This window comes from Mustela nivalis, assembly GCF_964662115.1.
Source record: "Mustela nivalis genome assembly, chromosome: 2".
NCBI lineage: Eukaryota > Metazoa > Chordata > Mammalia > Carnivora > Mustelidae > Mustela > Mustela nivalis.
In genome coordinates this window covers 60,948,038-60,970,788 of record NC_139021.1, presented here as the reverse complement: position 1 = coordinate 60,970,788, position 22,751 = coordinate 60,948,038, and the positions used below count along the sequence as shown (strand labels likewise).

Genomic DNA, 22,751 nt, shown 5'->3' with positions numbered 1-22,751 from the left:
AAGGCATAGGGAGGTAAAAGAACATGTTTGAGGACACAGCTAGTAGGTAGCTTTATTGTCATTGAGACCCAGCTGCTGAAATGACTGAAAAGGGGTGGTGGGCTACTGTGGTGAACTTGAGAGAACATGCCCCATCTAGGGCATCCACAGCTCATGAAGAAAGGTCAGTCTATTGTAACACATCTTTCAATTTTTTGATAGCAGTGAAAAATCTGTGTTTTACATGAAACATTGGCAATTAGGAAAGTTAAAAAAACATTGTTGAATAGAACTTTTTTTTTTTTTAGCTTTGAGACATTTTATTATAAAAAGCTAGTACTTCTAAACATAAACTAGTAAGAACTTAAAACTCATTGCACTTTTACTTCACTTTTTGTCTTGACCTTGTATTATATCTTTAGCTTCATTGATTTTTCCTGCTGTATAAGGAGGTCCTCCCTTTTAGGGTGATTAAAAAGTACAATTTGTAGAAGAGCATCTCTTTTCCATTATTGGTAGTAGAGCTTACACCTGCTGTTAATGCTGCCTCTTGTTTGGGCACTTTGTGGTCAAACCCACTTCTGTAATAGCTGCCACTGAAGGTAGATTTTGGTAGACTTTGAAAACTTGTTTTGCTTGAAGCTCTATATGCTTCATGGCTTGCAAAACATAACAGCCTGAAAATCCCGCAGCAGTAATGGTCAGTCCATTTGCTAGTACTACACTGCCCATAGCTCTGGCGTGGTGCCCCTGCATCCACCAAGAGGTTTATCCCAGCCCAGAGCCTGCAGCCATCAATTCCATGCCTCTACCAGAAAGCACCACTGGTAGGTACAAAGGGCCCAGACACAAGTACCCCAGGAAGTATGGGAGCAGCTGCCAAGTCAGACAGATCTTGTCTGTAGATTGCATTCAGCCCATATTTATAAAATAGGGGTCACAATAGTAATAATACCTGTCTCCAAATTTTGAGATGTAAGATTTAAGTGGGGGTTTCTATGTATAAGGTTTAGTTTAATACCTGGCACATAGGGCTAAATAATTGTTAGCTAACATTGTCCAGTCATTGGAATTTTTTAAAAGTATCATTTACTATTGTTTTTATTTTAAGAGATTATGTAAGTAATATATGGGTACATGTCTTTTATAAAAAATTCCAACAATATAAAAGAATAATTAATTATAGTGGAAAGCATTTGCTTTCCACTCCCAACTTCCTTCCTCTCTCTGTATAGAATTAAAAACCCATAAATGTTATATTTATCTTTCTGGCATTTTTTTTTCCACTTTATATGTCTTGGGAGATCTTCTGAGGCCAGTTTATACAAAACTTCTTCATTCTTTTTAAAGGCTATGTGGTGTATTCTTTACTCTGGTGTACCATAATTTATTGAACTAGATCTCATTTGTCATTTACACAGTTTTCAACTTTTGGCTATTATAAAGAAGGTTTTGCAAATAGTATATATATTTGTGCACATTTGTGACATTTTCCCTAGGCTTGATTTTTAGATGGAATTGCTGAATTAAAAGCATATTAACTTAATATAGAGAACACACTGATGGTTATTGGAGGGAAGGTGGCTGGTGGGTGGGTGAAATAGGTAATGGGGATTGAGAAGTGCGCTGTGATGAGCACTGGGTATTGTATGGAGTTGCTGAATCACTATATTGTACACCTGAAACTAATTTCACACTGTATGTTAACTGGAATTAAAATTTAAAAACTATATTAAGGATTTTCACAGCTACTTCACCTTTGTTAAATATTTTTTAGTAGCTTTGTAGTATTCCATTTTGTGAATCTACCATTATTTACTGATTCTTATGTTGACACAGTTAGATTGTTTCTAATTTTGGACCTGTGATAAATATCTTTGTTAGTAGGTTATGGTTTTTAAAAGGTAAGTAGTCAGGAAGTTTTCAACTAATAAGTATATTTCTGAGGCTTTTCTTTCCCAAACTATTATAAGAACCATATTTAGTCATAATTTATTATTTCTAGGAAAATAGGGGTTTGATAAAATCATGGCCTAGGGTTTTTAATATTACAGTCAAGATTTTTAGAATCTTTTATATATATTTCATTTTAGGTGTTGTCATCTGTAATGAAGATCACTGAAAAACAGAAGATTGAATAAAGCCTTGTAACATTGGACCTGGATAGGAGATTTAGAAAAGAAAATTACTCACTTTGGTTTTAGTGTTTCAATTTCATAATATTTATTCTTTTGAATAAATTTAAGGAGTAGAACTTAAAATTCAGTGCTATACTAACAGATGCACTATTATTATTATTATTATTATTTTTTTGTATAAGAGAAGAAAATAGATAACCAAGAGCTCTAGTGATTCATAATGAAATACACTAAATTGCACTTTATGTTGTCAGTTCTTGGCATTATAATCTATATAACTGATTTAATTGTGGACATTTGGGTATCTGTCAGGTTTTTCTATGAAGGACGAAATGTTTTTGGTATTTTAACAGTAACCTTTATGCTCTTTGGAACACTTGTGGTGCAGTGTTTTAGTTACTCTTGGTTCAAGGCTGATTTAAAGAAAGCAGGCCAAGAAAGTCAGCACTGTTTTCTTCTACTTCATTGCTTGCAAGGAGGAGTTTTTACAAGGTGAGCATACACTTTTGATCATTAACATTATTTTTCTTTTATGTAAAAAGAAACTACCTTTCTGTGTTTGGGTAGTCAAATGTACAAAGTTCCCCTACTTGCATGTAGCACAAAGGTCACTTGCTCCTCACTATCAGTGGTTATATGAGTCATTGCTACTGTTAGAATTTTCTAGGTTCATTAATAGAATGTTTTAATTTACCTTGGGATACCTGGGTGTCTCAGTTGGTTAAGCATTCAGCTTTTGATTTCGGTTCCACTCATGATCTCAGTGTTGTGGGATCCAGTCCTGCATCAGGCTTGGTTCAGCATGGCGTCTGCTGCTCTCCCGTCTCCTTGCCACCTTCCCCTGCTTGTGTACGTGCACACATGAGTGTGTGTGTGTGCGCGCACATGTGTGTGTTCTCTCTCTCAAAATCTTAAGGGATGTTTTCTTAAATTTCAATTCAATTAATATATAGTGTATTACTAGTTTTCAGAGGTAGATTTCAGTGATTCATCAGTCTTACATAATACCCAGTGCTCATTACATCATGTGTCCTTAATGTCCATCATCCTGTTACCCTATTCCCTCAGCCCCCTTCCCTCCAGCAACTCTCAGTTTGTTTCCTATGGTTAAGAGCCTTTTATGGTTTGTCTCCCTCTATGACTTTGTTTTGTTTTATTCTTCCCTCCTATCCTCCCACAATCCTGTTTTTTTTTTCTATTAAATTTCAAATATGAGTGAGGTCATATGATTATTGTCTTTCTCTGATTGACTTATTTTGCTTGGCATAATACTGTCTGGTACCAGCCACGTTGCTGCAAATGGCAAGATTTAATTTTTTTGGTGGCTGAGTAATATTCGTATATATCTATATCTGTATCTGTGTATCTATACAGGTGTGTACGTGTGTGTATGTGTGTATGTACACACATACACACCACATCTTCTTTCTTTATTCATATGTTGATGGACATTTGGTCTCTTTATATAGTTTGGCTATTGTGGACATTGCTGCTATAAACATTGGGGGGCACATGCCCCTTCAAATTAAGTTACTTTTTCTGGTATGTACTCACTTTTTGTGGGGAGATGACTCATGTCTGTGTCTTATGAATCTTTTATCTTCTATTTTGTATTCCAATCCTGATTATATAAATATAGTTTATCACATGCAACTGTGTTAGATCCCTTAATTTTTTAAGTTTCTTTTACCACTGATTTCACGATATGAAACTTTTATTGTAATAATTGCAGTAGCCATATGGTTAGTTAGGTACAGAATCATATGCAGAACTAAAAATAACTTTAAGAATCATTTTGTTTGAGGACACCTAAATGGCTTAATTGTTAAGCATCTGCCTTCAGCTCAGCTTATGAACCCAGAGTCCTGGGATTGAGTCCCATGTCGGGCTCCTTGCTCAGCAGGGAGCCTGCTTCTCCCTCTGCTTGCTGCTCCCCCTGCTTGTGTTCTCTCTTTTTCTCCCTCTCTCTCTGACAGATAAATAAAATCTTAAAAAAAGAATCATCTTATTCATCTTGTTATTTTATAGTTAAATTAGGAGTCGAAATAAGTCCTGAGAATTCTATGATTTTCCATATGTCTAATTTCATTTGATCTTTTTATTATTATCTTAAGGCATTTAATTCTGTTAAAAGCAATATATATGTAATAAAGAGAAAAATAAAGACAAATATTAGATGAATAATATTTTTTTGTTACAATTAGATTTTGAATTTGGGCTGTTTTAACTACCATCTTTCTTCAGAGATATTTTAGTGACTATAGAATTCTAATATGTAGTTATTTTGTCTCTGCATATTATAGTCTCTGCATATAAGTCTCTTGGTTTCTGTTGTTGCGCTTCAGGAATTAGATATCAGTTTTACTACTGTTCTTTTGTTTTTTAAAAAAATTAAATTTTTTTTTTCTTAAAAAGATTATTAGAGAGAGAGAGAGTGAGAGATCATGAGCAAGAGGGAAGGATAGAGGGAGAAGAAGACTCCCTGATGACAGGGAGCCCAGTGTGGGACTTGGCCTGGATCCTGGGATCATGACCTGAACTGAAGGCAGATGCTTAACCAACTGAGTCACCCAGGTACCCACTGCTATTCTTTAAAAAGTATTTTATCTTTTGGGGTTTATATACAGTTTCCAATATATCTAGGTATAGACTTTTCTTTCTTTTTTTTTTTTTTTTTTGCTTGGGATTTGCTGGCCTTCTTAATTCTGTGGATTATTATCTTCCATCAGTTTTGCACAATTCTCAGCCATTATCTTTTCTAATGTTTTCTGTGCTACATTTCCTTGTGGGGCTTCAAGCAAATGTAAGTTAGATCTCACATTATCTAATATGAGTGTTTCATGTTAGGTGTTTTGAATTTTTATTTTTGGACTCTGTGTGGTGTGTGGTACATTCTGTGAATAATTTTCATAACTCTTTTTATTTCACTAGTACTTTCATTGTGGCCAAAATGTTATTCCATCCAACCTCTGGGTTTTATTTTACTTTTTAATTTTAATTTAATTTTATTATTTTTGATTTAAATTCAGGTTGTTTAACAAATAATGTAGTATTGGTTACAGAGGTAGAAGTTAGTTATTCATCACTTATATGTAACATCTAGCGCCCATCACAGAATTGCCATCTTAATACCCATCACCCATATAACCCATTCCCTCACTCACTTTCCCTCCAGCAACCCTCAGTTTGTTCTCTATAGTTAGGAGTCATTTATAGTTTCCCTTCTTCTCTATTTTAATCTTATTTTTCCTTCCCTTCCCCATGTTCCTCTGTTTGGTTTCTTAAATTCCAAATGTGAGTGAAATCATAAAATATTTGTCTTTCTCTGACTTACTTTGCTTTGCATAATAAATTCTAGTTCCATCCATGCACTGCAAATGGAAAGATTTCATTCTTTTTGATGACTCAGTAATAATCCTGTGTGTGTGTGTATGTGTGTGTGTATGCATGTGCATGCAACATCATCTTTATCCACTCATCAGTCAATGGACATTTGGGCTCTTTCCCTAATTTGGCTATTGTTGATAGTGCTGCTATAAACATTGGGGTGCATGTGCCCCTTTGAATCAGCATTTTTGTATCCTTTGGGTAAATAACTAGTGGTGCAATTGGTGGGTGATAGGGTAGTTCCATTTTTACCTTTTCTTTTCTTTCTTGTTTTTTAATTTTAATTTTTTTAAATAAACATATAATGTATTATTAGCTCCAGAGCTACAGGGCTGTGAATTGCCAGGTTTACACACTTCACAGCACTCACCATAGCACATACCCTTCCCAATGTCCATAACCTCACCCCCTTCTCCCCAACCCGCTCCCCGCAGCAACCTTCAGTTTGTTTTGTGAGATTAAGAGTCACTTATGGTTTGTCTCCCTCCCAATCCCATCTTGTTTCATTCATTCTTCTCCTACCCCCTTAACCCCATGTTGCATCTCCACTTCCTTATATCAGGGAGATCATATGATAGTTGTCTTTCTCCGATTGACTTATTTCGCTAAGCATGATACCCTCTAGTTCCATCCACATCGCCGCAAATGGCAAGGTTTCATTTCTTTTGATGGCTGCATAGTATTCCATTGTGTGTATATACCACGTCTTCTTTATCCATTCATCTGTTGATGGACATTTAGGTTCTTTCCATAGTTTGGCTATTGTGGACATTGCTGCTATAACCATTCGGGTGCACATGCCCCTTCAGATCACTACGTTTGTATCTTTAGGGTAAATACCCAGTAGTGCAATTGCTAGGTTGTAAGGTAGCTTTATTTTCAACTTTTTGAGGAACCTCCATGCTGTTTTCCAGAGTGGCTGCACCACCTTGCATTCCCACCAGCAGTGTAGGAGGATTCCCCTTTCTCCGCTCCCTCGCCAGCATCTGTCATTTCCTGACTTGTTAATTTTAGCCATTCTGACTGGTGTGAGGTGGTATCTCATTGTGGTTTTGATTTGTATTTTCCTGATGCCGAGTGATGTGGAGCACTTTTTCATGTGTCCGTTGGCCATCTGGATGTCTTCTTTGCAGAAATGTCTGTTCATGTCTTCTGCCCATTTTTTGATTGGATTATTTGTTCTTTGGGTGTTGAGTTTCATAAGCTCTTTATAGATTTTGGATACCAGCCCTTTATCTGATATGTTGTTTGCAAATATCTTCTCCCATTCTGTCAGTTGTCTTTTAATTTTGTTAACCATTTCCATTGCTGTGCAAAAGGTTTTGATCTTGATGAAGTCCCAGTAGTTCATTTTTGCCCTCGCTTCCCTTGCTTTTGGTGATGTTGCTGTGGCTGAGGTCAAAGAGGTTGCTGCTTGTGTTCTTCTCAAGGATTTTGACAGATTCCTTTCTCACATTGAGGTCCTTCATCCATTTTGAGTCTATTTTTGTGTGTGGTATAAGGAAATGGTCCAATTTCATTTTTCTGCATGTGGCTGTCCAATTTTCCCAACACCATTTATTGAAGATAAATGGACATTGTTTCCTGCTTTTTCAAAGATTAGTTGACCATAGAGTTGAGGGTCTATTTCTGGGCTCTCTCTATTATGTTCCCTTGATCTATCTGTCTGTTTTAGTGCCAGTACCATAATGTCTTGATGATGACAGCTTTGTAATAGAGCTTGAAGTCTGGAATTGTGATGCCACCAACTTTGGCTTTCTTTTTCAATATTCCTTTGGCTATTCGAGGTCTTTTCTGGTTTCGTATAAATTTTAGGATTATTTGTTCCATTTCTTTGAAATAAATGGGTGGGATTTTGATAGGGATTGCATTAAATGTGTAGATTGCTTTAGGTAGCATAGACATTTTCACAATATTTGTTCTTCCAATCCAGGAGCATGGGACATTTTTCCATTTCTTTGTGTCTTCCTCAGTTTCTTTCATGAATACTTTATAGTTCTGAGTATAGATTGTTTGCGTCTTTGGTAAGGTTTATTCCTCAGTATCTTATGGTTTGGGTGCAATTATAAATGGGACTGACTCCTTAATTTCTCTTTCTTCTGTCTTGTTGTTGGTATAAAGAAATACAACTGATTTCTGTGCATTGATTTTATATCCTGACACTTTACTGAATTTTTGTACAAGTTCTAGCAAATTTGGAGTGGAGTCTTTTGGGTTTTCCACATGTAATATCATATCATCTGTGAGGAGTGATAGTTTGACTTCTTCTTTGGCGATTTAGATGCATTTAATTTCTTTTTGTTGTCTGATTGCTGAGGCTAGGACTTCTAGTACTATGTTGAATAGCAGTGGTGATAATGGACATCCCTGCTGTGTTCCTGACATTAGTAGAAAAGCTCTCAGTTTTTCTCCATTGAGAATGATATTTGCAGTGGGTTTTTCATAGATGGCTTTGATAATATTGAGATATGTGCCCTCTATCGCTACACTTCGAAGAGTTTTGATCAGGAAGGGATGCTGTACTTTGTCAGATGCTTTTTCAGCATCTATTGAGAGTGTCATATGGTTCTTGTTCTTTCATTAATGTGTTGTATCACATTGATTGATTTGGAGATGTTGAACCAACCTTGCAGCCCTGGAATAAATCCCACTTGGTAGTGGTGAATAATCCTTTTAATGTACTGTTGGATCCTCTTGGCTAGTATTTTGGTGAGAATTTTCACATCTGTGTTCATCAAGGGTATTGGTCTGTAATTCTCTTTTTTGATGGCATCCTTGTCTGGTTTTGGGATCAAGGTGATGCTGGCCTCATAAAATGAGTTTGGAAGTTTCCCTTTCATTTCTATTTTTTGGAACAGTTTCAGGAGAATGGAATTAATTCTTCTTTAAATGTTTAGTAGAATTCCCCTGGGAAGCTATCTGATCCTGGGCTTTTGTTTGTTTGGAGATTTTTGATGACTGTTTCAATCTCCTTACTGGTTATGGGTCTGTTCAGGTTTTCTATTTCTTTCTGGTTCACTTGTGGTAGTTTATATGTCTCTAGGAATGCATCCATTTCTTCCAGATTGTTAAATTTGTTGGCGTAGAGTGGCTCATAATATGTTCTGTATTTCTTTGGTGTTGGTTGTGATCTCTCCTCTTTCATTCATGATTTTATTAATTTGGGTCCTTTCTCTTTTCTTTTTGATAAAGTCTGGCCAGGGGTTTGTCAATCTTATTAATTCTTTCAAAGAACCAGCTCCTAGTTTCTTTGATTTGCTCTATTGTCTGTTTGTGTTTTTAAAATTTCTATTTCATTGATTTCTGCTCTGATCTTTATGATTTCTCCTCTTCTGCTGGGTTTAGGCTTCCTTTGTTTTCTTTCTCCAGCTCCCAGCTGGAGAATGCCACAGAGACCTGGTTCTTTCTCCCAGCTCCAGCTCCTAGGTGTAGGTTTAGGTTGTGTATTTGAGACCTTTCTTGTTTCTTGAGAAAGGCTTGTATCGCTATACATTTTCCTCTCAGGACTACCTTTGCTGGGTCCCACAGATTTTGAACCGTTGTGTTTTCATTATCATTTGTTTCCATGAATTTTCTCAATTCTTCTTTAATTTCCTGGTTGACCCATTCATTCTTTAGAAGGATGCTGTTTAGTCTCCATGTATTTGGGTTCTTTCCAAATTTCCTCTTGTGATTGAGTTCTAGCTTTGGCACATTGTGGTCTGACAATATGCAGGGAATTATCCCAGTGTTTTGGTACTGGTTGAGACCTGATTTGTGACCCAGGATGTGATCTGTTCTGGAGAATGTTCCATGTGCCCTAGAGAAGAATGTGTATTTTGTTGTTTTGGGATGGAATGTTCTGAATATATCTGTGATGTCCATCTTGTCCAGTATGTCATTTAAGGCCTTTATTTCCTTGTTGATCTTTTGCTTGGATGACCTGTCCAGTTCTTTCTGACCTGCCAGGTCTCTGTGGATAAGTTGCTGCCAATCCAATATTTTTACCTTTGTATGTTACAGACTTCTTATCCTGGGCTCTTCTGGATTTTCTATTTCTCGCTAAGACTTGTAAATTTTACTATTAGGTGATGGGGTGTGGACCTATTCTTATTGATTTTGACGGGGGTTCTCTGTACCTCTTGGATTTTGATACTTGTTCCCTTTGCCGTATTAGGGAAATTCTCTAAAATAATTCTCTCTGTATACCTTCTGCTCCCCTCTCTCTTTCTTCTTCTTTTAGAATCCCAATTATTCTAATGATGTTTTGTCTTATGGTATCACTTACCTCTCGAATTCTCCCCTCGTGGTCCAGTAGTTGTTTGTCTCTCTTTTGCTCAGCTTTTTTATTCTCTGTCATTTGGTCTTCTATATCACTAATTCTTTCTTCTGCCCCATTTATCCTAGCAGTAAGGTCCTCCATTTTTTTATTGCACCTCATTAATAGCTTTTTTTTTTTTATTTCAAGTTGGTTTGATTTTAGATTTTTTATTTCTCCAGAAGGGGCTTTTATTTCTCTGGACGGGATTTCTCTATTATCTTCCATGCCTTTTTTGAGCCCGGCTAGAACCTTGAGAATCATCATTCTGAACTCTAGGTCTGACATATTACCAATGTCTGTATTGATTAAGTCCCTAGCATTCAGTACTGCCTCTTGTTCTTTTTTTTTGTGGTGAGTTTTTCCGCCTTGTCATTTTGTCCAGATAAGAGTATATGAAGGAGCAAATAAAATACTAAAAGGGTGTCAAGGACCCCAGAAAATGTGCTTTAGCCAAATCAGAAGAGACCCCAAATTGTGGGGGGGAGAAAGGAAGTAAGAAGTTCAGAAAAAAAAATTAAAAAAAGAAAACAAAGAAAAAAAATATATATTAGACTGGTGACTAGAACAGGGTCACCCTCTTAATTTTGGGAGTATTTTGGTCTCTTAGAAGAAACTACCTCCCAAGATTTTAAAGAATGAAAAACATATATAAGGATAAACACAATGAAGGGATAGAGTATGACTATAAAGATGAAAAATTTTTTTTTAAATTTCTAAAAAAGGAGTTCATAAGGTAAGTTGGTTTGGAGAATAAAGAAAAAGAAAATGGGGAGAATTTGCTTATGCTAGAGACTAGAACAAGCCCGGTGCTAGATTTTGGGTGTATTTTGATCTAGTAGACGAAGTTGTACTTCAAATTTTTTAGAAGAAAAAACCCTATGTGTAAATAAAAGATAAAGTTAGATACAATAAAGGATAAAATATGACTATAATAATGAAGGTTTAAAAACGATTTTTTTTATGAAACGTATTAAGATACGCTAGTTAAAAAATGTTAAAAGAGGAAAGGGTAAAAGTTAAAAAAATTTAGCAGAAGGAAAAAATAAAATTAAAAAAATTAATTAACCTTGCAAGACTAAAAATTCATGGGGAGAGAGCCATGAATTCCATGCTTTGCTTCCTCCTCCTCTGGAATTCCACTGTTCTCCTTGGTAAGTGAACTTGGTCTTGGCTGGATTTCTTGTTGATCTTCTGCAGGAGGGGCCTGTTGTAGTGATTCTCAAGTGTCTTTGCCCAGGCACAATTGCACCACCCTTACCAGGGGCTGGGGTAAGTAATCCGCTCAGGTTGGTTTTTTGGGAGCTTTTGTTCCCTGAGTGCTTTTCATAGAGTTCCGGAGGACAGGAATGAAAATGGCTGCCTCCCAATATCTGGCCTGAAGGAGCCAAGAGCTCGGGCCCCACTCCTCCGTGCGCCCTCAGAGAAAAGTGCTCAGTCACTCTCATCTCCCTGGCCTCTGGCTGTGCTTCAAACTCACCCAGCCTGTTACCAGGCGTCTCTGTCTCTGGCACACAGCTTCGCCTGGAGTCTCCAAACCCTGCAGATCCCTGAGCTCTTCCCAAGGGGTCTTCCCAGATCTTGTGGGGACCCCACCCACAGAGCAGTGGCCTGTGCTACGGATTACGGTTCAAGGTAGCTGGGAGTTGAGAGCTAACTCCTCGGCTCTGTCTCTGTAGTCGGCTTCCCCACTCTAATCCCTGCAAGCTCTGTGACACTCTGACACCCCTGATTTTTCTGTGACCCCGTGGGACCTGGGGATATGCTGTCCCTGCATGGGCTTCACCCCGGTATAGCTTCTAGAGCGATGTCCCTCAGTGGAGTAGACTTTTAAAAGTCCTGATTCTGTGCTCCATTGCTCTGCCACTTGCTGGGAGCCGGCCTCTCCCACTGCAGTCTATCTTCCCATCGCTTTGGATTCACTTCTCCACCAGTCCTACCTTTCAGAAAGTGGTCAATTTTCTGTTTCTAAAATTGCTGCTCTTCTTCTCTTCACTCTCCTGTTGGATTTGTAGGTATTCGGAATGGTTTGATAAGCTGTCTAGCTGATCTCCTGCTACCTGATGTAGTCTCAGCCTGCTACTTCTCCGCCATCTTGACTCCTCCCATTTTTACCTTATTGAGGAACCTTCTGTTTTCCAGAGTAGCTGCAACAGTTTGCATTCCCACCAACAGTGCAGAAAGACTCTTTCCCTGCATCCTTGCCAACATCTGTTGTTTCCTGAGTTACTAATTTTAGCCTTTCTGACCAGTGTGAGATGGTATCTCATTGTGATTTTGATTTGTATTTCCCTACTGATAAGTGATGTTGAGCATTTTTTTATGTGTCTGTTGGGGATTTGTATGTCTTCTTTGGAGAAATGTTTGTTCATGTCTTCTGCCCATTTCTCAACTAGATTGTTTATTTTTTGGGTGTTGACTTTGATGAATTCTTCATATATTCTGGATGTTGGCCCATTGTCAGATAAGTCATTTGCAGATCTCTTCTCTCATTATATTGATTTCCTTGTAGTTTTGTTGATTGTTTCCTTCATTGTGCAGACATTTTTTATCTTGATGAGGTCTCAATAGCTCATTTTTGTTTCCCTTGGCTCCAGAGATGTGCTAGTAAGAAGTTGCTGTAGTCAGGGTCATAGAGGTTGGTGCCTGTGTTCTCCTCTAGGATTTTGATGGTTTCCTGTCTTATATTTAGGTCTTTCATCCATTTTGAATTTACTTTTGTATATGGAGTAAGGAGGTAGTCTGGTTTCTTTCTTTTGCATGTAGCTGTCCAGTTTTCCTAATACCATTTGTTGAAAAGACTGTCTTTTCTCCACTGGACATTCTTTCCCACTTTGTCCAAGATTAGTTGACCATAAAGTTGAGGGTCCATAAAGTTGACGCTCCAGAATAGGTCTCTACTCTGTTTCATTGATCTATGTGTCTGTTTTTATGCCTGTACCATACCGTCTTGATGATCACAAGTTTTGTAATACAGCTTGAGGTATGGAAGTGTGATGCCTCCTGCTTTGCTAGTAACATACTGTCTTGATGATTACAGCTTTGGAATACAGATGGAAGTCTGGAATTTTGATGCTTCCCACTTTGCTTTTCTTTTTCAATATTACTTTAGTGATATGCAGTCTTTTCTGGTTCCAAAGAAATTTTATTTTTGTTTCTTAAGGTTCTGTGAAAAGTGCTGGAGGTGTTACTTTGATCAGGATTACATTGAATATATAGATTGCTTTCAGTAGTAAAGACATTTTAACAATATTTGTTCTTCCATTTCAGGAGCATAGAATGTTTTTCCATTTGTTTGTGTCTTCAGTTTTTTTCATAAGTATTCTGTAGTTTTCAGCATACAGATCTTTTACTCTTTTGGTTAGGTTTATTCCTAGCTATCTTCTGGTTTTTGGTGCAATTGTAATTGGGATTGATTCTTTGATTTCTCTTTCTGTTGATTCATTATTGGTGTATGGAAATGTGACAGACTTTTGTACATTGATTTTATATCCTGCAACTTTGCTGAATTCCTATATCAGTCCTAGCAATTTTTTGTTGGATTCTTTTGGGTCTTCTGTGTAGAGTATCACGTCATCTGCAAAGAGTGAAAGTTTTATTGCACTTCCAGTGCAATATTGAACAACAGTGTTGAGAGTGGACATACCTGTCATGTTCCTGACCTTAGGAGAAAAGCTCTTAAGTTTTTCCTCATTGAGAATGGTATTAGCTGTGGGTCTTTCTTTCTTTTTCCCTTTCTTCCTTCCTTTCCTCCTTTATTCCTTTTCTTTTTTCTTAAAAATATTTTATTTATCTATTTGCGAGAGAGAGAGAGAATGAAAGAGAGAGCATGAGCCAGGGGGAAGGGCTGAGGGAGAAGCAGACTCCCTGCTGGGCCAGGAGCCCCATGTGGAACTCAGTTCTCAGACCCCAGGATCATGACCTGAGCTGAAGGCATACACCCAGCTGAGTGAACCACCCAGGCGCCCATACCTGTGGGTCTTTCATATATGGCTTTAATGATGTTGAGGTATGTTCCTTCTATCCCTACTTTTTTGAGGGTTTTTATCAAGAAAGGATGCTGTATTCTGTCAGATGTTTTTTCTGAGTCTATTGATAGAGGATCAGTGGTTCTTATCCTTTCTTTTATTAATGAGGTGTGATAGGTTAATTGATTTGTGGATATTGAACCACCCCTGCAGCCCAGGAATAAATCCCCCTTGATCATGATCATAATCCTTTTAATGTCCTGTTTGATTCAATTAGCTAGTATCTTGTTGAGAGTTTCTGGATCCATGTTCATCCTGGATACTGGTCTGTAATTCTCCTTTTTAGTGGAGTCTTTGTCTGGTCTTGGAATCAAGGTAGTGCTGGCCTCAGAGGATGAATTTGGAAGTTTTCCTTCCACTTTTATCTTTTGGAACAGCTTGAAAAGAGTAGGCATTAATTCTTAAATGTATGGTAGAATTCCCCTGGGAAGCCATCCAGCCCTGGACTCTTGTTTTTTAGGAAGTTTTTGATTGCTGATTCAATTTCTTTGCTAGTTATGGGTCTATTCAAATTTTCTATTTTTTCCTGTTTCAGTTTTGGTAGTTTATATGTTTCTAGGAATTTATCTGTTTCTTCCAGATTGCCCAGTTTTTTAGCATATAATTGCTCATAAAATTCTTTTATGTATTTCTGTGATGTTGGTTGTGATCTCTCCTCTTTCATTTGTGATTTTCTTTAGATCATTTACCTTTTCTTTTTGATAAGTCTGGCTATGCATTTACCAATTTTGTTAATTCTTTCAAAGAACCAACTCCTGGTTGCATTGATCTGTTCTATTGTTTTGTGTATGTGTTTTTTTTTTTTTTTTAAATTGTGATACCTCCAACTTTGTTTTTTCTTAAGAATGCTTTGGCTCTTCAGGAGCCTTGATGGTTTCTATACAAATTTTAAGATTATTTGTTTTAGTTTTGTGAAAATATTGTTGGTATTTTGATAGGGTTTGCATTTAATCTTTAGATTGCTTGGGTAATGTGGACATTTTAACAATATTTGTTCTTCCAGTCCAAAAGCATGGAGTATCTTTCCATTGTGTTTTCTTCAATATCTTACAGTTTTTAGAGTACAGGTTAAGTTCATCTCTTTGGCTAAATTTTATTAAGGTATTTTATTCTGTTTGATGTGATTTTAAATGGGATTTTTTGAAAAATTACTCTTCCTGCTAGTTTGTTGTTAGTGTGTAGAAATGCAACACATTTCTGTATGTTGATTTTGTGTGCTGCAACTTTACTGAATTCATTGGTTCTAAAATATTTTGATGGAGTTTTAGGGTTTTGTATATAATGTCATGTCATCTGCAAATAGTGACAGTTTTACTTTTTTTTTTTTTAACCAATCTTGATGACCTTTACTTCTTTTTTCTTGTCTGATTGCTGTAGCTAGGACTTCTAATAATATGTTGAATAAAAGTGAATGAGAGTAGTTATCTTGTCTTGTTCCTGATCTTAGAGGAAAAGCTCTCAGTTTTTTACTGTTGAGTGTGATGTTAGCTTTGGGTTTATCATATATAGTTTTCATTATGTTAAGGTGTGTTCCCTCTATGCCCACTTTGTTAGAGTTTTTATCATGAATGGATGTTATACTTTGTCACATGCTTTTTCTGCACCTTTTGAAATGATCATGACTTTTGTTCTTTATACTTGTTTTTTATATTGATTTTATCCTATGACTTTGGTAAGTTCACTTACTAATTCTAGTAGCTTTTTTGTAGAACTTACTAGTTCTAGTAGCTTTTTTGTAGACTCCTTAGGATTTTTTTTTTTTTTTTACATAGATAACCCTGTCATTTTGAAGAAAGAAACCATGCTGCCTTGATTACTGTAGCTTTATAATACTCTTGGAAGTCATGTATGCTTTTCTCCTCTTTCAAGTAGACTTTATTTTTTAGAGCAGTTTTAGGTTCACAGAAGAATTGAGTAGAAAATACGGTTCTCATATATCCTTAACTGTCCTCCCACTACCAACAACTTTCCATACTAGCAACATTTCTCACAGGAATGTTACATGTGTTACAATTGATGAACTTATATTGTCACATCATCATCACCCAAAGACAATAGTTTACATTAGTTTATTGTTGGAGTTGTACATTTTGGGGGTTTTGACAAATGTACAATGACATATATCTACCATACAATATCATATATAATAGTTTCACTGCCCTAAAAATCCTTTGGGCTTTGTGTCTTCATTCCTACTGACCCTAACCCCTGGCAACTACTGATCTTTTTATTGTCTTTGTAGTCTTGTTTTTTCCCAGACACAATACAGTTAGAACCATAGCCTATGTAGCCTTTTCAGATTGGCTTCTTTCACTTAATAGCAAGCCTTTAACATTCTTCTGTGTCCTTTCATGGCATGATAGCTTATTTCTTTTAGCACTAAATAATATTCCTTTTTGTGGACGTATTACAAGTTATTTATCCATTCACCACCTACTGAAGGATATCTTAGTCGTTTCCAAGTTTTGGGATTATGAATAAAGTTACTGTGAATATCCATGTGTAGGCTTTATGTGGACATAAATCTTCACTAATATGATAAATACAAAGAAGCGTGGTTGCTGAATCCTGAATCATATGTTAGAGTGTGAAAATGCCAAACTGTCTCCCAAAGTGGTTGTACCATTTTACACTCCCATCAGCAGTGATTGAGACTTCATATTGCTCCACATCCTTGTCAGCATTTGTCGTAGTATTCTGGATTTTAGCCATTCTTATAGGTGTATAGTGGTATCTCATTTTAATTTGCATTTCCCTAATGACATATGATGTAGAGCATCTTTTTTTATACTTGCTTGCTATGTGTATATTTTCTTAGGTGAAGTGTATGTTCAGGTCTTTTGCCTGTTTATTTCATCAGGTCATTCTTTTTTTTAATTGTTGAGTTGAAGTGTTCTTTATATTTTTTGGATAACAGTCATTTATCACATGTCTTTTACAAATATTTTCTCCCAGTCTGTAGCATGTCTTCTCATTCTCTTGACATATCTTTACTTTCAATCTGTATGCATCTTTTTTTAAAAAAAGATTTAATGTATTTATTTGATAGCCGTAGACAGCAAGAGAGAGAATACAAATGGGGAGTGGGAGAGGGACAAGCAGGCTTCCCACTGAGCAGGGAGCCTGAAGTGGGGCTCGATCTTAGGACCCTGGGATCATGACCTGAGCTGAAGGCAGACACTTAATGACTAAGCCACCCAGTTGCCTCTGTATGTATCTTTAAATTGAAACTGTATTCTTCTAGGAAACGTAGACTTGGGTCTTGAATTCATGTATTATGTTCTTTTTCAAAATTGTTTTGGCTATATTAGGGTCTTTGTATTTCCACATGAAGTTTGAATCAGTTTTCCAGCTACTATAATTGATAATGTCTTTATAATTTCATTTTTTTCAATTATTTCTTACCATTGAGTAGAAATACAGTTGATTTTTTCCTAATTTGACTCTTGAGACCTTGCTAAACTCAGTCTATTAGTGTTTTGTTTTCTGGTATTTTCTGTTGTTCATCATGTCATTCAGATAGGATTAGTTTGATTTCCTTTTTAAATATATTTATTCCTTTTATTTTTTTGTCTTTGTCATTCCCTCTGTCTGGTTCTTCCCATAAATTGTTGAATAGATGTGATGACAGTGATATTTTTGGTTTGTTCCTGATCTCAGGGATAAAATGTTGAGTGTTTTACCGCTAAGTTCGATGGTGTCCTCTAGGGTTTCTGTAGCTGCCCTTTATCAGATTAAAGAGATTTCATTCTCTTTTAATATTCTTGAGGGTTCATTTAAAAATTATATTGATGTTTAATTTTGTCAGATATTTTTCTTGTATCTATTGAGATGATTGTATGGTATTTCATTAATTCACTTTTCATTGATTGACTTAAGACTATTTTACCAATTGCATTCCTGGTACAGAATCTAACTGATCATGATTTTTTTTAATACATTGCTGAATTCCTATTTGCAAATATTTTTTTAAAAGATTTTATTTATTTATTTGATAGAGATTACAAGTAGGCAGAGAGGCAGGCAGAGAGAGAGGAGGAAGCAGGCTCCCTGCTGAGCAGAGAACCCAATGCAGGGCTGGATCCCAGGACCCTGGGATCATGACCTGAGCTGAAGGCAGAGGCTTAACCCACTGAGCCACCCAGGTGTCCCTGCAAATATTTTTTTAAGAAACTTGGTGTCCATGCTCAAAGGGATACTATTTTACAATTTTCTTTTAATAGTGTCGGCAGGTTTTAGATTAGTTTTTTTCTAGCCTCAAAACAGGTTGTAAAGTATTCCTTCTTTATTTTCTGAAGGAGTTTGTATAAGGCTAGTATTATTTCTTCCACAGTTGTTTGAAAAAAAAGTGTTAGATGGAGTTATTGTGTGTAGATTTTTGAGAACAAATTAGACATCATTGATACAGATCCATTCATATTTTCTATTTGATTTTTTTGTCAGTATTAGTAAGTTGTATATTTCAGGAAATTTTTTCACTTCATTAGAGTTGTTCAGTTTATTAGTATAAAGTTGTTTCTGATAGTCCCTTATTGTAGTTTTTTTTTTTAAGGTTTTTAAAAAATTTATTTGACAGACAGAAATCACTAGTAGGCAGAGAGGCAGGCAGAGAGAGAGGGGGAGGCAGGCTCCCTGCTGAGCAGAAAGCCCGATGCGGGGCTCGATCCCAGGACCCTGAGATCATGACCCGAGCCGAAGGCAGAGGCTTTAACCCACTGAGCCACCCAGGCGCCCCCCTTATTGTAGTTTTGATCTCTATAGGATCTTTAGTGATATAACCTTTTCTATTCCTGATACTGACATTTTGTGTTCTCTAACCCTCTTTCCCCTCCCTGCTCTTCAGCAGTTTTGTTTGAGGTTTATCAATTGATATCTTTTCAGAGAACCAAATTTTGGTGTTGTTATTTTTTTTTCGATTCCTTGTCTCTAATTTATTTCATTAATTTTTGCTTTTGTCTTTATTATTTTCTTCTTTCTATATACTGAGGGCTTACTTTTTGTTTTCTCTCTCTAGTTCATTTCTATGAAAACCTATTACTATTAACCCTTTCTTCTTTCCTAATAAAAGCATTTAAGTTATAAAAATTTTCCAAATCTTTGAATTAGCTATATTCCAGACACTTTGATATGTTATTTAAAAACACATATGATATTATCTATCAGTTCAAAATATGGTTTTTTGCTTTTCTTGTGATTTCATCTTATACCCAAATTTAGGCTGTATTTAAAAAAAATTTTTAAGGTCTTCAGGTCTTTTTATAGATATTTTAATATTGATTTCTAATTAAGTCTGTTATGACAGCTAATATACTTTTAACATTTCAATTTCAATCTCTTGTAATTTATTTTGGTTTGTCTTATACCTCAACATATGGTCCATCTTTATAATTTCATATGTACTTGAAATATATGTGTTCTTTGGTTGATTGTTGTAGTATTCTATAAATGAAGTTTAGTAAATGTAGTTGGTAGTGTCTTATAGAGATTCTACATTCTTTTTTTTTTTTTTAAGATTTTATTTATTTATTTGACAGAGAGAAATCACAAGTAGATGGAGAGGCAGGCAGAGAGAGAGAGAGGGAAGCAGGCTCTCTGCTGAGCAGAGAGCCCGATGCAGGACTCGATCCCAGGACTCTGAGATCATGACCTGAGCTGAAGGCAGCGGCCTAACCCACTGAGCCACACAGGCGCCCTAGAGATTCTACATTCTTAATGATTTTTTGCTCTGTAAGTTAGTTCTGTTGGAACAACTGGGTAGTTTTGGGGGAAAAAAAGCCTGTGTAAATTGTAATTGGATCTTCATGTGAAAGTTAGGCTAAGCACATACCCTAGCATAGCACATGATCTTGAAAAGGGTTAAGCCTATTCTGTGATGAATGTGAAATCTTTAGTAGTAGCTTGATAGAAACATAGAGTTGGGTATTGGGAAAACTTTAAAATATTGCAGTTTTTGTCTTCAGCCTCCCAGTCTTAACGTGACAAAGTATTTGTTCTGATTACTTCTAGACAGAACATCTGAAAGGATAAATTGGAAGACTTTTGTTTCCAGAGTAGCCCTACTCCCTCACTCCTTTAAATCCAAACCACAAGAATAAGAAAAGAATTTTTTGTCTGTATGCCATATAAAGATCACAGATTGTAGAAACACACCAGCATGGAAGTAAGCGGAAATAATAGCAAGTATATGTAACATAAGAATAGTAAAGTTTTGATTAACTTTAGAGTTGGGCTAATTTAAGATTGCACTTTATGGATTATACTTCCAGGTAAGATACCAGACACTAAAATAAGTTCAACTGAATCAAATATTTAATACGAAAAAACAAAAGTACTATAAGAAAACATGGGGGAATTCCTTTATAACCATGGAATCAGGAAAGAGTTTCTAACCATAACTCAAAACCCATAAACTATAAAAATTATAGATTTGACCTATAAAAATGCATGTCAATAAACAAAAGCAGAAATTCCCCAAGTAAACAAAAACAAAAGCAAAACAAAAAGCAAAACAACCTTAACAGGGGCATTTGCAACTTATACCCAGCAAAGGCTAGTCTAATATTTAAAGAGCTTCTGAAGTCGAAAGTAAAAGAAACATATTAGAAATAGAATAAAAAAAAGGGAATTTTCAATAGAAAAGTGGGAAGAGAATAAAGTAGTGCATAAAGGAAATACAAGTGGTTCTTAAATTGTGTGAAAGAAACTAAGCCTTGTTCATAATTTTTAAAAAATACTAATTAAAATTTTACTGATGTATTATCACTTGCCAGACTGACAAAAATCCAGGTGATAATATACTCTTTTGGAAAGGCATTGGAAAGCAGGTCTCTCATGCTTTGTTGATGGTAGTATAGATTGGTACAATCCCTGTGGAAGGTAGTTTGATTATATGTCAAATGCATATATTTTCAGACCAGAGGTTCCTCTTCTGGGAATTTATCATACTTGCATATATGTAAAATAACATATGTACACAGCTTTTCAGTCATGGCTTTTTTTTTTTTTTTGTAAAAGTGAGAAAATGGAAACAGTTTAAAAGTCTGCTCATAGAGTTTATGGTACATCCAAGGCAATAGCATATATACAGCTATTACAAAGAATGTTAAGTACTTTATGTACTGAAATGGAAAGATCTCTGAGATGTATTTTTTTTTCTGTCCCAGTTTTTATTTAAATTTCAGCTAGTTAACATATGATGTAATATTAGTTTCAGGTGTAGAATTTAGTGATTCATCATTTATATACAACACCCAGTGCTCATCACAAGTGCACTCTTTAATACCCATCACCTGTTTAACCCATCCTCTCCTTGACCACCTCTTCTCCAGTAACCATCAGTTTGTTCTCTATAGTTAAGTGTATCTTTCTTGGTTTGCTCTCTTTTTTTCCTCTGTACATTCATTTGTTTTGTTCCTTAAACGCCACAGGTGAGTGAAATAATAAGGTATTTGTCTTCCATTGACTGACTTATTTCACTTAGCATAATACTCTAGTTCTATCCATGTTGTTGCAAATGACCAGATTTCATTCTTTTTGATGACTAATATTCCACTGTGTGTGGGAGCATGCTCTCATGCCACATCTTTATCCATTCTTCAGTTGTTGGGAATTTGAGCTCTTTCCCTAATTTGGCTATTGTTGATAGTGCTCCTGTAGACATCGGGGTGCATGTGTCCCTTTGAATCAGTGTTTTTGTATCCTTTGGGTAAATATCTAATAGTGCAATTGCAGGGTTGTAAGAAGTTCCTTTTTTGAGGAACCTCCATATTGTTTTCCAGAGTGGCTGCACCAGTTTGCATTCCCACCAACAGTGTAAGAGGGTTCCTCTTTCTTCATCCTCATCAACACCTGTTTCCTGTGTTATTAATTTTAGCTATTCTAACTTGTGTGATACAATGAGGTGATACCTCATTGTAGTTTTGATTTCCCTGATGGTAAGTGAGGTTGAGCATTTTTTCATGTGTCTGTTAGACATGGATGTCTTTGCAAAAATGTCTGTTCATGTCTTCTGACCATTTTTAAACTGTATTATTTGTTTTTTGTTGAATTTGGTATTTTGTTGAATTTGAACATGTTGAATTTGGTAAGTTCCTTATATATTTTGGATACTAACCCTTTATCAGATATGTTATTTGTAAATATCTTCTCCCATTTCATAGTTTTAGTTTTAGTTGCTAGTTTTCTTCGCTGTGCAGAAACTTTTTCTATCAATGAAGTCCGAATAGTCTATTTTTGCTTTTGTTTCCCTTATCTCTGGAGACATCTGGAAAGAGGTTGCTCTGGCTGATGGCAAAGCAGTTACTGCTTGTGTTCTCCTCTAGAATTTTGATAGATTCCTGTCTCACATTTATATCTTTAATCCATTTTGAATTTGTTTTTGTGTATGGTGTGAGAAGGTGGTCTATTTTCATTCTTTTGCATGTTGCTATTCAGTTATCCCAACACCATTTGTTGAAGAAACTAAGAAGTATTTTTAGGTGAAAAGAAAAGGTACAGACAGAAGGTATGATATGTTGCAATCTGTGTAAAAGAAGGTGGTGAGAAGCTTATATTCTTGTTTATAGCCTTACTTGCATATGCATAAATGAACTCTAGAGGGGCACTTGAAACTACTAACAGTGAATTCTTGTGATCACAGGGGAGGATGAAAACTAGGTAGTTGGGTCAGAAGAGTGGGATGAAATTTTTTCAATGAATAACTTTTTGATTTTTGAATCATGTGAATATTTTGCCTGTTCAAATAATTAGACAAAAGGAAGAGAAAATTGAATTAGGTTTGCTAATAGTGAAAAATGTCAGGTAGATAAATAAAGACACTCCCTTTTTTGTCTTTCCTTTTCTTTATCTTTGTAAGTTTAGGAAGTGGCAGAATACTGAGACAAATACTGAGAAAGAAGCAAAACTTAAAACAGTAGAAATGGG

At 35.9% G+C, this 22,751-nt stretch overlaps 1 protein-coding gene across 5 annotated transcripts in view; it reads left to right on the top strand.

The window, feature by feature from the left end:
• Nucleotides 1-22,751, top strand: part of XKR9 (XK related 9) — a 90,643-nt gene that overhangs the window by 50,168 nt on the left and 17,724 nt on the right. For 4 of the 5 annotated variants that reach the window (XM_082721191.1, XM_082721190.1, XM_082721193.1 and 1 more), the window contains one exon: nucleotides 2,073-2,609. The exons of the other annotated variant lie outside the window; for it this stretch is intronic. In XM_082721191.1, coding sequence (XP_082577317.1) covers nucleotides 2,338-2,609 — 272 coding nt within the window. In that variant the 5' untranslated portion in view covers nucleotides 2,073-2,337. The remainder of the gene's footprint in view (nucleotides 1-2,072; nucleotides 2,610-22,751) is intronic. 5 annotated transcript variants of the gene reach the window in all.